The 17,547-nt window shown below is 30.7% G+C and overlaps 1 protein-coding gene across 4 annotated transcripts in view; it reads right to left on the reverse strand.

Moving 5' to 3' along the window:
• Window positions 1–2,712: 2,712 nt before the first annotated feature.
• LOC145325997 (dynein intermediate chain 2, ciliary-like) overlaps window positions 2,713–17,547 on the reverse strand; it is a 108,890-nt gene continuing 94,055 nt past the window's right edge. For all 4 annotated transcript variants that reach the window (XM_080169061.1, XM_080169060.1, XM_080169058.1 and 1 more), the window contains 7 exons: window positions 12,260–12,293; window positions 11,591–11,655; window positions 11,288–11,360; window positions 10,274–10,348; window positions 5,992–6,033; window positions 4,257–4,337; window positions 2,713–2,952 (listed from right to left, as the gene is read on the reverse strand). In XM_080169061.1, coding sequence (XP_080025187.1) covers window positions 2,911–2,952; window positions 4,257–4,337; window positions 5,992–6,033; window positions 10,274–10,348; window positions 11,288–11,360; window positions 11,591–11,655; window positions 12,260–12,293 — 412 coding nt within the window. In that variant the 3' untranslated portion in view covers window positions 2,713–2,910. The remainder of the gene's footprint in view (window positions 2,953–4,256; window positions 4,338–5,991; window positions 6,034–10,273; window positions 10,349–11,287; window positions 11,361–11,590; window positions 11,656–12,259; window positions 12,294–17,547) is intronic.

The following is a 17,547-nucleotide window of genomic DNA, read 5'->3' on the forward strand; positions in this document are numbered from 1 at the left end:
CTCTCTCTCTCTCTCTCTCTCTCTCTCTCTCTCTCTCTCTCTCTCTCTCTCTCTCTTTCTCTCTCTCTTCTTTTCTTTCTTACCATCTCTCTCTTTCTATCCTTCCCTCTTTCTCTCCTTTTCTATCTAATTTTTATGTTTCTATCTCTATTTTTCTCGTATTCATTCGAATCCGGTGGATAGGAACCGGTTTTCATCCATACGAAAAAACTATGTCTAGCATCGTATTATATCCAGCTTTCTACGAATATAAAAATGTACAATCATAAGATTAAAACCAGTTTTTTTAGCCGGTGTCTTCGGCACCTCGGGGCTAAAAAACTAGTTTTAATCTCATAATTGTACATTCTATATCCGCGGAAAGCCATTTATAATATGATGCGAGAAATAACTATTCCGATTCTTTCTCTTTTTTTCCCTCTTTCTGTTATTGTATAACCTGCTAATTTATAACTTTCATCGGCTATAAAATGAAAAGGGGGAGGGGGGAGGAGTGCCACAATGTCAAAGTATACAAAAATTGGATGTTACTCCATAATGAGATTAATTGAATATTAACACGAGACTAATTGGGAGGGTAACTTGAGCAATGTTTTCTTATTATTTTGTAGCGTTGCTACTCTAAATTACTTCATTTACGATAGAATCGTACTTGCGTTGAAAAATAACATGATGATTGTTTGGCCGTCTGTTTAACTTTCTTTGTGTTTGTACCGAAAGATCTCACCACTAACCGCTGGATTGTTATAACTCTCCTTAACAGTTCAGCTTCTTATATGTCCCTGATAGGTTTTTAACTTCGGCCCCTCGGGGTTAACAAAACGGGTTTTAATAATCTTATAATTTTTCATTGTATTATCCACGAAAAGCTGCCTATAATACGATGCGATTATAACTATTTCAGTATAACTTCATTGCAATCAATTTCCACTAATTTAGAACCGGTTTTGATCCATACTGAAAAATCCTGTATCGTATTGTTGTATAGACAAAGGGGGGTTGCGCTAAAAATCCGTAAAGGTTGTGAGTTTTAAGTTTAAAAAAGTAGTAGAACGATAAAAATTTATTTTAACTTAAAAAAAATGTCTATAGTTCTTTTCAACATACACATATTTAGTGAATATTATCGTTCTACTACTATTTTAAGCCTTAATACTCTCACCTTTACGGATTTTTAGCGCAACCTACTCCTCCCTTTTTACGTATAATAAAATAACAATCATAAATATATTACCAGTTTTTCGGCTACTTGGGGCCAACAAAACTATTAAGAAAATTAGCAAGACAATTCCATAAATAGTTTTTTTATTAAATATAATAACATATGTACAATTTGGCTTATATAGTCACATTTTACAGTTAAAAGATATCTTTAAAGAAACATTATTAATTTAATTTCTCATATTCATTCGAATCCGGTGGATAGGAACCGGTTCTCATCCATACGAAAAAACTATGTCTAGCATCGTATTATATCCAGCTTTCTACAAATATAAAAATGTACAATCATAAGATTAAACCCAGTTTTTTTAGCCGGTGCCTTCGGAAACTCGGGGCTAAAAAAACTAGTTTTAATCTCATAATTGTACATTCTATATTCGCGGAAAGCTGTTTATAATACGATGCGAGAAATAACTATTCCGATTCTTTCTCTTTTTTTCCCTCTTTCTGTTATTTTACAACCTGCTAATTTATAACTTTCATCGGCTATGAAATGAAAAGGGGGAGGGGGGAGGAGAGCCACAATGTCATAGTATACAAAAATTGAATGTTACTCCATAATGAGATTAATTGAATATTAACACGAGACTAATTGGGAGGGTAACTTGAGCAATGTTTCCTTATTATTTTGTAGCCTTGCTACTCAATTACTTCATTCACGATAGAATCGTACTTGCGTTGAAAAATAACATGATGATTGTCTGGTCGTCTGTTTAACTTTGTGTTTGTACCGAAAGATCTCACCACTAACCGCTGGATTGTTATAACTCTCCTTAACAGTTCAGCTTCTTATATGTCCCAGAAAGGTTTTTAACTTCGGCCCCTCAGGGTTCACAAAACGGGTTTTAATAATAATTTTTCATTGTTTTTATCCACAGAAAGCTGTCTATAATACGATGCGATTATAACTATTTCAGTATAACTTCATTGCAATCAGTTTCCACTAAATTAGAACCGGTTTTGATCCTTACTGAAAAATCCTGTGTCGTATTGTTGTATAGACAAAGTGAGGAGTAGGTTGCGCGAAAAATCCGTAAAGGTTGTGAGTTTTAAGTTTAAAAAAGTAGTAGAACGATAAAAATTTATTTTAACTTAAAAAAAAAATTGTCTATAAATAGTTTTCAACATACACATATTTAGTGAATATTATCGTTCTACTACTATTTTTAGCCTTAATACTCACACCAATACGGATTTTTAGCGCAACTTACTCATCCCTTTTTACGTATAAATTATAATAAAATAATAATCATGAATATAATACCAGTTTTGATGGGTCGGGGAAAACAGTAAAAGTGTCGAACTATGACGTCAGAAAAAATTAACAATTAACCAATGATAGGCCGCTATATATTTTACCACAGTGAATACTGGCTTCTTATTGGTTAATTGTTAATTTTTTCTGACGTCATAGTTAGACACTTTTACTGTTTTCTGGGTCGGGCATACGGCTACTTGGGGCCAACAAAACTGTCAAGAAAATTAGCAAGACAATTCCATAAATAGTTTCTTTATTAAATAATTGTATAATAACATATGTACAATTTGGCTTATATAGTTACATTTTACAGTTAATAATATGCATATTTGGGATAAGTTTTTAAAAGATATCTTAAAAGAAACATTAATATTTTAATTTACCACATTTTGTATTGATATAATAATTTTAAATTTTTAACTTTTAATATTTTACTCTTCTTCGATATCACTGTCTCTTTCAGGGACTCGAACCTACAAACATAAAGGATCAATAAGTCAATAACAATGGATATAGAATACGTGGATATAGTGTGACAGATTCTCATATACACTGAAAAAATACTTATTCCAGCTAGCTAATATAACGACATTCCCCTTTATTCCATCCCCTTTCCTCCAACTGGAGCTAACTAATAAATGAGGACCATTGTAACGACCTAATTTGAAGACAAAATTTCCCCTGTCATAATATCCACGTATTCTATATCCATATATCAATAACTCACAATTAATTTAATGAGACTGATGTTAACTTTTGAACTTTTGTGATTAAAATTGAAAAAAAAAATTTTTGTGAAAATTTTTAAATGGTTTGCTTTCCCGTCTTTTAGGATTATAATTTTAACTTTTTTTATTGCTATGTTTTTATTGTAAAAAAACTACGCATTAATATTTTTGAAAAAAAAAAAATCTGCATTTCGAAGCAGTTTTATATGATCAGTTTTAATAGATTTTTTTTTGATAATTACAAGTATAAAATTTTACAATATTTCTACATTTATAAAAAGTTATCATTTTATTTTGTATTTTAATTTAAAAGTCTAAATTCTACGACTTACTATTGTCGTTTCACTGTCTCACATTTCAGATTAGAACCTAAGAATAAACTTATGAAAAATGCTTCTATTTCCTATTATTTTTTAATAAAAGATTTTTTTAATATTAATATTTATAAAAAAGTATTTCAGACCTAAAAAGTTAAGAAAGATTATTTCTCCAGATACAATTAATTTATCTGCAAAAGCCAAACCCCAAAAAAAATATTTTTTAGATTTTTATTTATTTGAAGTAAATATTTCTATTATATTTGTAAGAATAAAATGATTTTAATGGAGATTAGCAAAAAAAAAGGTTTAATTTGTTTCCAAGCCCTTATCTCTTTATTCTTGTTTCGTGCATTTTAAACCAAAATTCTCCCTTGAAAAGATTTCATTTTTTTAAATAGAAAAGCATTGTAATGTTGATTTATTGATCTATAAATCCGCAAAATAGCCACAAACTTGCCTTAGTTCAATACTGGATACATAGCCACATTAGTATAATCATTGCAGTTACGCCCCTAGAGGCCTCTTAGGGCACTCTCGGTGGGAGCGATTTATCTTCGGAGGGTGGTGGTACCCTCCCTCAAAATAGTTATAAACCTCTCCAGGACCTTTGTGAAGCTACATTGTAAATAACTATGTCGTTTTAGCGGTTAGCGAGATCTTTCTATACAAACAGATATCTTGTAACTTTTATATAACTAGAAGGATAAAAGATTATTGATAAGTTTTGACCTGGGATAGAAGTTGTTCCAGTTTCTTGATTTCCATCTCTCCAGCCTTCTTTAGATCCTTATGTCTCAATGCTGATTTAACCTAATTTATATTTTTTTAAAGTCAGAACGTTTCCCCGCGGGGCTTCCCAAATCCCTAAATAATGGGCGTTGCTACAAAAGACCAACTCTACAAAAGACCAACGCCTACAAAAGACCAACTCTACAAAAGACCAACGCCTACAAAAGACCAACCCTACAAAAGACCAACGCCTACAAAAGACCAACGCCTACAAAAGACCAACGCCTACAAAAGACCAACACCAACATAAGACCAACAACTACAAAAGGGTCAATTTTTTAAAAGCAAGGTTGTATCGGGTTCGAAACTATTCCGTTACGTAGCAAACACAGACTTTGGACAAACTGTCGGACGGAATTTTAAAATTCAGCCTGTGGACAAAGTTATTCAAGAAAGAAATTTCGGTTTTGAATTTTGTCCTTGTGTTTTAATCGCCATATTGGATATCATTAAAATTGGAAGATTTTTTCTTTAAAATTTAGAAGATTTTCAAGCCATTATTTGATTACATTGATACAAAAAAATAATTACAATTTTTTTCTTGTAATTGTGTCGCTTAAAATCTATTTAAAGCATATTCATTATATTTATTAATTTGATAAATACAAATATGATGCTACACCAGTTGCAGCTATAGACCTTCAAGCTCTACGATTTTTTGTAGTCGTTGGTCTTTTGTAGGCGTTGGTCTTTTGTAGAGTTGATCTTTTGTAGGCGTTGGTCTTTTGTAGAACCGACGAGTTGGTCTTTTGTAGGCGTTGGTCTTTTGTAGAGTTGGTCTTTTGTAGCAACGCCAAATAATGTAACCTAGCATGACCTAAAGTAATAAACAAACAAAAGAAAAACTACCCAATCTCTTCCCTTGCTTTGATTTATTTTTTAAATAAGGCTTTTAGCCTGGTTCTATGCTTAACAAGGAACTTTGAGAGAAAACGTGAAATCTTCAAAATAATTTGTATGTACATTTTCTTCCTTCATACAGTATTTATATCAAAATATTGTTTCAAAATAGTCCAAAAAGCTCTTAACTAGTGGCAACACGTTTTATAGGAACACAGCAATAGTGTCTGACTGATTATGACGTAACAAAAAAAATCAGCCAATGAGAGGCCACTATAAATTTTACCATTGTTCAATAACGGCCTCTCATTGGCTAATTTTTTTTGTTACGTCATAATCAGTCAGACACTATTACTGTGTTCGTTTTATAGTGTCAAAACCCAAAACTATAAGTTAACAATATTCAAGAGGGAAGTGCACTTAATGCACCCCCCCCCTCTCTCTCCTCCTAAACTTTTTTACCTAACAAATAAATTAATTTATTTTGCCCCCCCCCCCTCCCTTAAATATAAATCATTTAAAGCCCCCAGAAGAATGAAAAGGCTTGAACCAAATTTGCATTAAAAACATAAAACGAATATGTTTAAAAAGACATGTGGATTATATAGAAAGGATTGTAGAATTGCTACGCTTTTCAAATCAAATCTAACTGTTTCAGGAATCCTCATGCAAATAAATTACGAACAGACAGACCTACCCTTAATGTAGCAAAGTGTTGCTTGTAAAATTTTTGTACTTTTCTAACCATCATAACATTCGATTAAATTTTTACATATCTTAAAATCTTTAAAATCCGATAAATATTTCTAAAAACTTAAATTGTGCTTAAAAATACCTCTTCACTCTGTTTTCTCAAATTTGGCGATAGCTTCAAACTCTAAAAAATAAGGATATTTTAGTTTAAAATTTTATAATGAAAACAAGGATGATCACCAGGGATAAGGGATGGGAAACGTAGGAAAATATTATTTCAGGCCTATTTCAAGCCTAGGCCTATTTCTAGCCTAATAAACCAGTTTTGGGATAGCGCAGTGGTTCGTATAAAATGCTAATGAAAAAGCTGTGTGTGTGTGTAGATAAAGTATAGAATCAAATTCAGGTAGCTAGTTTATAGTAAAAAACATAACTTTTTATAAACCTATATATTAATGGCTTTTGTTAAAATGAAGTTTTTTCTCTCCCAAAATTTTTTATCTTTTACTTTGGTAATTTGAACTGTCAGAAAGCTATCGTTGGGTTTCCCTCAGACAGATTTTAGTTTGTATTATTTGCATTTTTATTAATGAGTAAAAATTTTATTTGAAAATTTCATTGCTAATTAAAATTCAAAATAAAAAATAAATATGCACTTGGGTAACATTCTATCAAGTTCTTTGGATACTATACTGGATATAATGTAATGATATATCTGTACTGTGTTGTATTGTACAAAAATTAGGGTGAAGGTGTTGTATCAACTCCGTACTAAATTTTTAAAATTCAAAATACATCTAATTTATAAACTACCAAATGAAAATTCGTAGCTACCTTCTTTCCAAAAAAATAATCCCGTTATTTTTGTTTTTTCTATGTGGCCCTTTTTTAATGTTTAACTCTAAGCAGATTTAATAATTAAACTAATGTGAGCTAACACCATTTATATTTATTTTTTCCTAGCAGACGAAATCATTATTTTTTCTAGAATTGTCTGCTTGTAAAATTTCCGCCATCTGTGATTTGGGCTTGTTTTGTATCAACCAATCACCAATTGGCGGAGGCCAATTGGTGATTGGTTGATACAAAACAAGCCCAAATCACATAACACTATTGGTTTAGAGCGGTAGCCAATATGAGCCGTCCGCCAGTAAGGTCATTAAATTAGGCAAATGGTAAAAGTTGCATGATCCCTTTCAAAACCAGGCCGAGACCTAATTTATGGCCAGGTTTCCTATCCCTTATCCCTGATGATCACATTTAATGGCATCGAACTATTAAATCTGAATTGGGTCATACAAACCTAAACCTTTAGTAATTAAACTTTTCCACAAATTATTTTAGTGTACAGAAGAGAAATTTTGTGTGTACATCAATATTTTGTCACTTGGCAAATCTCTCAACTAGTGTTTGAGCATTTAATACAAATAACATACAAAATTGTAAGTTTAATTCCTGTTTTGTAGGTCCAAAGGGTCTGACCTAAATCAATAATCTTTAATCCTATGTTGTTTTTTTGTTTTTTTTTCGAGATCGGTTTCAATAATGCTATTCAAGTTTAATCTATTTTTACTCAGAACCAGTTTCATCCCAGAAAAAAATGAACCAGTTTCGGACCTATGCTCGAAAAAGAGTATTATTTACTGAATCCCAAACCAACAAATTAAGACATATAGAAAAACTTAGCAACTTAAAATTTAAAATTTGGATGCTTGAACAATGGAAAGTTTTGGTTATTTGTTATCCCATCGTAAGTATATCATAAGATATGTTTTTTTGTTTTTTTCATGTTGTGAATAAAATATTTTGTACTCTATTTGTATTAAAAACTAATTAATACAATAATACACGTAAATATACTTGTTCAATAGATTACAGTAATTTTTTTATTGTTTTATCTCAATCTTTAATTTACTGTAACTAAAAGTACATACTTTTTCAGTACTTTTTGGTTAGGTTAGGTGAAAATACTATAGATGAAAATAATTTGGAAGTCTTAGTCAATGTCAAAGTGATGAATTATCCTTTTGCTTGCAAAGGCTTTATCTAAGATTCGTTGTGATAAGTTGTACCTTGAATCCCCTTTTCTTAAAAGCAGTAGGCCTTATTTGACGTAAATAATAAAATGGATTGATAAAACATTTTTTACAAGAGTATATGAGAGCAAGAACGATTTATAAATTAGGGATTGCACTAATAAAGATATCACTTAATCCTCCTTTTAAAATTTCTGAGCACACTCCTAACCTGTCAAAACAAATAAATGTCCTTATAAAAAATTAACAGAATATCTGACTGTATGTACCGAAGGATAAAGCTGAACCAATATGGTTCTTCTTTACAATGTAGGTTAGGTCCTGGCAAGGTTTAATTTTTTTTTTTTTTTTTTTTGGGGGGGGGGGGTATCAAGATATACAAAATGGTGAGGAGGGGGTAAAACTTAACCCACCACCACCTCAAGTACCCCTAGAGGCCTCTAGGGATATTGCCGCTCTTGTTGACTTTATAGATAAAAGAGGTCATAACTGTTGTTGTTGTAGCCATTAGGAGCTAGAATCGTCACTCAATATACCAAGAAATTCTGCACATTTTTTAGGCTTCGTCCATAGATTTGTGGGGGTTACCCTTGTAGGTTTCGTCGGGCAATTAAAAACATGTTCAGTGGTGTGGTCCTCGAGGTTCCAATCTGTACATTTGGGGTCGACTCTTGGGTCAATTCTAGCTAAATGGGCTGTACCCTGATCTTAGTTGAGCTAATTTGCTTCTGTCATAACTGACAAATAATTGAGTCGCTTTACTTAACATAACAACACTGACATTGTCAATGACAGTGAATAAAAATGCTCGTGGCTGATATTACTAAGACAATAAGAAATACTAATGTTGAAATAAAATAAATATTTGACAGGGTAGTATAAAACCCAATACACGGCAAGGTATCAAAATATTGGAAAATTTAGAAATGATTTATAGATTAACTTCCTAGAATATAAAGCGACAAGAAATGGTATTCTGGAATAGAAATTTATTTATATATTTTATAAAAAGTTGACCGCGGAAACGAAAATAAAAATCAACAAGATGTCTACTTGTACCGAAGGAGCTTGCTAACCACTGAACCGATATGTTTCTTCTTTATAATATAGAATCAGCCTCTTATAGGGCTGGGAAAGGTTTATAACAATTTTAGGGGAGGGTACTACCTCCCTTTTTCTTTTCAAAACTAAAATTGAATTTGGAGGAGGGAGGTTAACTTTCCCCCACCCCTACCATAATTTCCCCTGGAGGCCTCTAGCCGCTAGATATATAATATATTTAATTTAACATCGATAACACCTTATATTGACATGATTTATGGCAAAACTTTTTCACAAATAAAAAGAAATAAATGTACATAAAAACTTATTTTCATTGCTTGTACTTTCTATGTACTTTTAGTATTACATTTATTTATATTATTAGTATTTTAGGTAAAATATTACAAAATTTTAATTAGAAAATATCAGATTAAAAAAATATGGGTATAGTCCCTTTCGTGACAACGCCTCTTAAGGGGCGTTTCGTCGTGTTTTCACAGTAGCTTTTCTTCTACTTTTAGCCCCTGTGGCGGCTCTAACCCTGTGGGGATATTGTCTAACCCTACGGGACAGTCACCTAACTTAACTTAACCTAACCTTAAAATAACCTATTAAAAGCTATTGTGAAAATACGATGAAACGCCCCTTAAGAGGCGTTGTCACGAAAGGGACTATACACAAAAATATAAATAATATAAAAATGTTTAATTTATGGCACATAGACTTCAACAAAGCATTTGATTATAAAAAAATTAATCTCTACTTTAAAAGATTCTGACGCAATTGATTAATTAGAAATCAGGTCTGCATTAAATGATATGATTTGATGTTTAAAATCAACATTCAAATAAGATAAATGACGGTTCAAAAATGGTAAGATTAAAGGTTATTAAACACACTAATAAAAAAACTGTATAATTCATTCGAACTTTTAACTAAGCCCTTTTAGCTTAGAGATTCAGCCCACCAATATATTTAGCAATATTGATGTTTTTTGTAGTTTCTTTCAATCTTTTCTATATCAAAGAAAGTTTAGAATATACTTACAAACATTGTTTCTCGAAAAAGAACTCGCAGTTATCCAGGTAGACGGGTAATAAAAAAGGGATCATGGAAAGAAAACGAAATAGTTGATTTCGTATTTTCTAAGTAGCTTTTGATTTTAGGTTATTTTAGGTTAGATTAGGTATATGTTAATGATTTCCCCGCAGGGTTAGGAAATTGGCCCTGCCGGGTTAGAGTCCCTCCAGGGGCTATAAATAGGAGAAAAGCTACCGTAAAAATACGACAAAGCCTGCTACTACGTTTTCTTTCCATGATGCTTTAAAAATGCAGTTATGAGGTTACCTGAACAAAGCCACGACTATCTCCAACAATTATGATGGGATGACTTTGATTAAATGAAATATGGTTCAATCTTGCCTAAATAATCAAAAAAAAAACTATAAAAATTATTTTCTGATTCATTGAATTTTTATTACAATATTATTTACATTAAAAAATAATTAATTGTGTTAAACTCATTAAATCATAAATTGAAGAAAATAATGGCAAGTTCATTAGATAATTGTTTTTGGGAACAAATTAAAAGTTTTTAGAGAATTTCTTTTATTGCAGTACACATATAATTAACAAATGTTTTTTTTTCTATCAATGCAAACAGTTTTTAAAAAGAATCAAAAAATTTTACCATGTAGTTCTTATTTTGAGGTATGCATTAATTAAACTTAAGAAGAAAATTTAGATTTTAAAAGTAATAAAGTTGAATCAAACCTATATTATGCTGTTATAATTTGTAAAAAAAATGAGGTCAATTTGCTGACAAATGATTAGATTTAGATGGTAAATTGTAAAAACAGAAACAGATTTTAAAAGCCATGAGCTCATATTTATTGCATCAAATTATAGACAGTTTCCACGTACAATAAAATGAAAATTGTAAGATTAATTCTAGTTTTGTTGGCCACGAAGGGCTGAAGGCTCTTATTGACAAAAAGTGTGTAATCTTTTATTTTATTATACTTGGAAAAATTCTCTATAATACGATAAGATTCATGATTTTACAGTATGACTTAGTACCGGTTTAAATCCACCGAAAATTAATTTGATTCTGATTCTAAAAGTTATTTATCGCATCGTATTATAGACAGCTTTTCGCAGGTATAAAATAAAAAAATATTTGATTAAAACCAGTTTTTTTAGCCAAGGGCTAGAAGCTAATATTTATTGTAAGATTTTAATATTCGTGAAAAATTGGCTGTATATTTCGATGCTATACATGATAATTCCGTGAGGCTGAAAACTCGTTTTAATCCACCGGAAATTAAAAGGATTCGAAGCCATACTAAAAAAATATCTTACCCTTTTCTTTGGAACAACAGCCTGAACACAGATAGGATTGTATTTGTTGATATACAGATCATATATATGGACTCTAAACATAAAAGGATTTTTAGAACATTATTAGCGTAACTACTCTACAACTTACAAATTCTTTGCTTAGGTTTATTATTCATTTCTTTCCTGCAGTGACTATTTTCCTCCCTATTTAAAATTTAAAACATCCACAAAAAATTCAAAAACTTTCCAAAAGTAAGAATCTCCGAGAAATGAAAATTTTTAAACACTAATTTAGGAAGTATTTAGCTGTGAAAGAAATTTTACCTGCCGTCAAGGGTTACTGCTGCAAATACAGTGCTAGAATAGGGAGCCCAAGCTATATCACCAACCTAGTACAAAAAAAAGTTAAAGTATCAACAATTAATTCCAAAAGTAGCGAGTATTAATAGAGAGTAAAATGATAATAAGTTTTGGGCTAAATATATATTCTTCTCTTACAACCACGTCAAAGAACTAAATATCAAAAATTTAATATATTACATACCTAGGTGAAATACAAAAAAGTAACCTTAAGAACGGCATGTAAAAAAATTGTTCAGTAGATGCCAAAATTTTATATTACTTATAATTCTAATAGCACCTGAGAAAATTATATTTCTGCTGTTCAATGCAAATATAATAAAAAATTAACAACATTTAACGGTTCCAGGACAAACGCAGGTTTCCCAAACGTCGAAGTGGACAAACGCAGGAGTGTTAAAATATTAATATTATTAAGTATTTCTATACAAATTAGGTTAGGTTAAAAAACCTATAAAATGGTCTAAAATAGGTTAGGTTAGGTTAAGTGTCCACTCCGACGTTTGGGACTCCTGCGTTTGTCGTAGGACCCATTTAACATATAAATGTATCGGTCAAGCCGTTTCTAAGATCTAACTGGACACACAGACAGATACAAATCCACTCACTTAATTGTTCAGAATAAGATTTAACCTGTGATTTTAAATCAAACATGAAAAGCGGTTTCCTGAAATATATATATTTATAGATTAACAAGGATGACATTATCCTTACAGCAAAGCTCGTTAATCTAGACAGGCAGACGAAACATTGACAAGTACAAAGTGATGGTTCATTGAATATTGAAAAACATTCTTCCTGTAAATCTAGTTGCAATACTACGTCCATAGAGAATACTCATAAGTTTGGGCCTTATCGTCCTGTGTATTACCATACCAATTTAAATTTGATAGGGTATTTTAATGAAGCAAAAATTTGGGATCATATGAAGAAAATGAAGTCATTCCTAAAAAGGACAGAAATTCCCTTCCTTGGGTATAGGAAGGCTATTTACTTTCCTTTTTCTTACAAATTCTCTGTAAGGAAGGTGATTTCTGTCCACTATCTTACAAATTCTCACTAAAGGAAGGTGACCTCTGTCCACCATCTTACAAATTCTTCCTAATTCTTAGAAATTCTTCCTTTTCCTCACTATTACAACTATGCTTAATAAATCTACCTTATTTACCCAAATTCTTACTTATTCTCACAAATTCTACCTTAATTAGACAAATTCTTCCTTATTCTAAGAAAACCTACCTTATTCAAGGAAATTCTTCCTTATTCTAAGAAAATCTACCTTACTCCCTCAAATTCTTCCTTATTCTAAGAAATACTTCCTAATTCTATGAAAATCTACCTTATTCTAAGACATTCTTCCTTATTCTAAGAAAATCTTCCTTATTCTAATAAGATCTACCTTATTCTAAGAAATACTTCCTAATTCTATGATAATCTACCTTATTCTAACAAATTCTCCCTTATTCTAAGAAGACCTACCTTATTCTAGGAAATTCTTCCTTATTCTAAGAAAATCTACCTTATTCCTTCAAATTCTTCCTTATTCTAAGAAATACTTCCTAATTCTATGAGAATCTACCTTATTCTAAGACATTCTTCCTTATTCTAAGAAAATCTACCTTATTCTAAGACATTCTTCCTTATTCTAAGAAATTCTTCCTTATTCTAATAAGATCTACCTTATTCTAAGAAATACTTCCTAATTCTATGAAAATCTACTTTATTCTAAGACATTCTTCCTTATTCTAAGAAAATCTACCTTATTCTAAGACATTCTTCCTTATTCTAAGAAATTCTACCTTATTCTAAGACATTCTTCCTTATTCTAAGAAATTCTTTCTTATTCTAATAAGATCTACCTTATTCTAAGAAATACTTTCTAATTCTATGAAAATCTACCTTATTCTAAGACATTCTTCCTTATTCTAAGAAAATCTAGCTTATTCTAAGAACTTCTTCCTTTTCCTTACTAATTCTCTCTTATTTTCAGATAACCTAGCTTTTTCTAAGAAGTTCTTCCTTAATTCCCCTAATTCTTCCTTTTTCTCAGATAATTTTCCTAATTTATATTGGGATATCATAACTGAAATAGAGGTATAGAGAATATATAAATTCTGCCTTTTCCCCTTCCTTATTCTCTCAAAATCTTGGTTTTTCTCACATATATTTCCTTATGTTTATTGGGATATCAGAACAACATGTGTAGGATAAGTTTGAGTTGTATCTTTTGACCTGAAATGTTTGTTTGTACTTTAGAGGTGGAATGCTCATAAAGTACATTTTAATAGGAACCCCAGTCAGAAGTATGAAATTATCTTAAGAAATAATAGAAAATTCAGTATTTTTTTTGGTTGTATCTTTTGACATTTAGTGTTTATGTTTTTATTCATAAAATTATTAATAATATTAACATAATTTTGCAGAGAAATAAACCTAATAATAACAGGATAACAGAAAAAGACTAGTAGTCTTTACAATCTTTCTCTAGCCAACACATAAAATATTAGACCAAGACCAAAAAAATAATAATTTCAAAACAAATTAAAATATTTTGTATATTTTACTGATAATTTTCTTCAATAACTATATGTAATTATCAATCCTTTTATAAAAGTAACAGGATGTTTGTCTGAGCTCCCAAGAAAAATTGCCTAAAGAAAAAAATTTCCCCCCTAACCATCAGAAAAAAATCTTTTCCTTTTCAAAAATAAAATCCCAGGCTTAGAGTCAGACATTTTTATTTGATTAATTACCCAAAGTGTACATAGAAGCCTCTAGTGGCGTAGCTGCTAGTCTCAACCAATGTAATGTTTTTTTTCTTCACATTCCTATTTATGTGGTACAAACTCTATAGAAAGTTGGCAACTTATTCTTTTCGTCGGTAAATTCAAACAGCTGATAATTATGAAATCAATTCAAGGGCAATTAGAGTGGGTCAATTTTCAATTTTTTTTTAAATTTTGAATTCACCACAATGGATTTATTATTACTTAGATCTTACACGAAACATTTCATGTTCTTTAATAGAGTGAACTCTCTTGCGGGCTAAAATAACGATCTTCCCCACCCAATTCTTTACCCTATTCCCTCCCCTCCTAATGGAAAAATGGTACACCAAATAAAATCGAAGGGAAATTGCAACCTAAACTAACTAAAAATTTTCTCCTGTGATAATATCCACGTGAATAAATATAGAATTAATTGGAAGTTGAACCATAATTTTGTATCCTCTTAAAATATCATTGTTGTAGATGGTTAAAACATTATCTATCCCCTCTCCCCTTTACCCTATCTTTTTTCCTTCTTTATGGTGAATAAACTGACCAATAAACAGGTTAGCAACTTAATTTGGCGACAACTTTTCTATGTAACTCTATGTCAATAAGATAGGGTACTTATAGCTTTAAAAATCGAACCATCCTTATAAATATTGACCCAACTCGACCCAATTTGTTGCTTTTAAAGACCAATACTAAAATCTAAATACAAAAAGTTTTGACATTAAGAAATATTTTATTTTTTGGTATTAAGTAATATGAATATTAAGAAAATTCATAATCCTTTATATCTTTTGAACATATATTTATAATTATAAAAATATCCGAAAATCAACAATTCTTTAGCTCTGATGTTGGTCATCACTCATCCCCTCACTAACCCATATGTTCTATTATTCATTCCGCAAATATACTATTAACAGGGATCTAAAGGGATAAGACAATTGCCGATAAGTTGATGTAAATCCTCAATGATTAAACATAAAATTATCCCTTCTGTAAGTTATAATTGGTGGTTAAATCGTTTACTATTAACAGGGATCCAAGGAATAAGACAATTTCCGATAAGTTGATGTAAATCCTCACTGATTAAACATAAAATTATCCCTTTTGTAAGTTATAATTAGTGGTTTAATTGAATCGTTAATGGACAGGACACTCATTTTAATGTACAAACCAATAAAATTCAATAAAAGTTTTAAGTCACTGAATAAGAAAACGTTATTATAAAACTTTGGGGACCAGTGCAGTGTAATAAACAGCTCAATATTCACTCCCTCCCTGGATTATTACACAGAACATTAAGTTTTATTTTAATAATTTCTTATTTATGGGCTCAACAACTTTAGAGACTTTTTATTTAATTAATTAAGTAAATTGATTTATCATCCATTGTCCTATCCCTCTTAATTCCTGATTATAGGTTGATTTCTCTGTTTCAGCATGGGACAAGGACAACATATCAAAGACAATTTATAAATATAGAATATGTAATATAAAAGTTTTTTTAAAATAATTAGATACCGCTGAACCGATATGGTTCACTTTTACACTGTAGCTTCTCATAGATCCTGAGAAGGTTTATAGCTATTTTGAGAAGGGTACCACCACCAACCTTGAAAAATATTCCTCCTTTACAAAAATTTTAATTTAAAATAAAAAAAAACAGAAATGAAAAATGTGGGGATGAGTATGATCCCCCCCCCACCAAAACAAAAAAAATTAACCCCCTTCCCTTCATTTTTTTCACTTTTTCATTTTAAACTACTATAGAAAATGGAGATATTAAATTCAATTCCCATTACCTAAAGTGCCCCTAAAAGTGTCTCTAGGAGCGTAGCCGCTAGTTTGAAATAAAACACTAACAATATAATTAATTATCCATTAAAATTCTTAAAATTCTAAATATACATAGTCTATGGTCTTATTTTAAATGTTTGTCTGTGGGTTTGTGTTCGTTCATGAAAAATACACGCCCTCCCTTGCCATGTAGGCGGCCGTGCCGAGTCAAATTCTTGTCCAGGCTAGCCAAGCTGATAGACGTTTTTTTTTCTAATTTCTAAAAGCTACCTTTTTTATAAGAATATTTTTTTAATATTATATATAGAAGCAGTATGGTCCTTCATTACTGTTTAGCTTCTTATAAGACAAAGGAAGGTTTATAGCTATTTTGGGGGAGAGTACTAACACATTCTAAAGAGATATCTCCCCTAGGAAAAATCTCCCCCCCCCCCAAAAAAAAAAAATTAGAAACCCACTAAAATTAAAGAGGTCTCTAGGGGCTAGTTTGTCATTAAATTAAAAACATTCTTATTTTTCACTCTTAAAAAAAGCTAGCTTTTTTATTTGGATGAAAAAATCTGATCTACATAAAATTATTGCAACACAGACTGTTCTCATCTCCTGGTAGAATATGAAGAAAATAGTAAGGTTTTTCTGTCTGAAGCTTAAGATCCCAGGAATGGTTGGTCTAATTAGCAAGAATTAGCTAAATTATCTTAGACAAAGGAAGGATATGTGATGAGAAGGAAGACTTTGAAGGAATAAGGTAGATTTTCTTAGAATAAGGAAGAATGTCTTATAATAAGGTAGATTTTCATAGAATTAGGAAGTATTTCTTAGAATAAGGTAGATCTTATTAGAATAAGGAAGAATTTCTTAGAATAAGGTAGGCTATCTGAGAATAAGGAAGAACTAGGAGGTATTGGGTTAATTTTCTTATAATTAGGAAGATTAAGTGAGATTTAGGAAGAGATTTTCTTAGAATAAGGAAGAATGTCTTAGAATAAGGTAGATTTTCTTAGAATAAGGAAGAATTTGAGGGAATAAGGTATTTTTTCTTAGAATAAGGAAGAATGTCTTAGAATAAGGTAGATTTTCTTAGAATAAGGAAGAATGTCTTAGAATAAGATAGATTTTCATAGAATTAGGAAGAATGTCTTAGAATAAGGTAGATTTTTTTAGAATAAGGAAGAATGTCTTATAATAAGGTAGATTTTCATAGAATTAGGAAGTATTTCTTAGAATAAGGTAGATCTTATTAGAATAAGGAAGAATTTCTTAGAATAAGGTAGGCTATCTGAGAATAAGGAAGAACTAGGAGGTATTGGGTTAATTTTCTTATAATTAGGAAGATTAAGTGAG

Source organism: Acartia tonsa, chromosome 8, assembly GCF_053477335.1.
Source record: "Acartia tonsa isolate MP-2025a chromosome 8, ASM5347733v1, whole genome shotgun sequence".
Lineage (NCBI taxonomy): Eukaryota > Metazoa > Arthropoda > Copepoda > Calanoida > Acartiidae > Acartia > Acartia tonsa.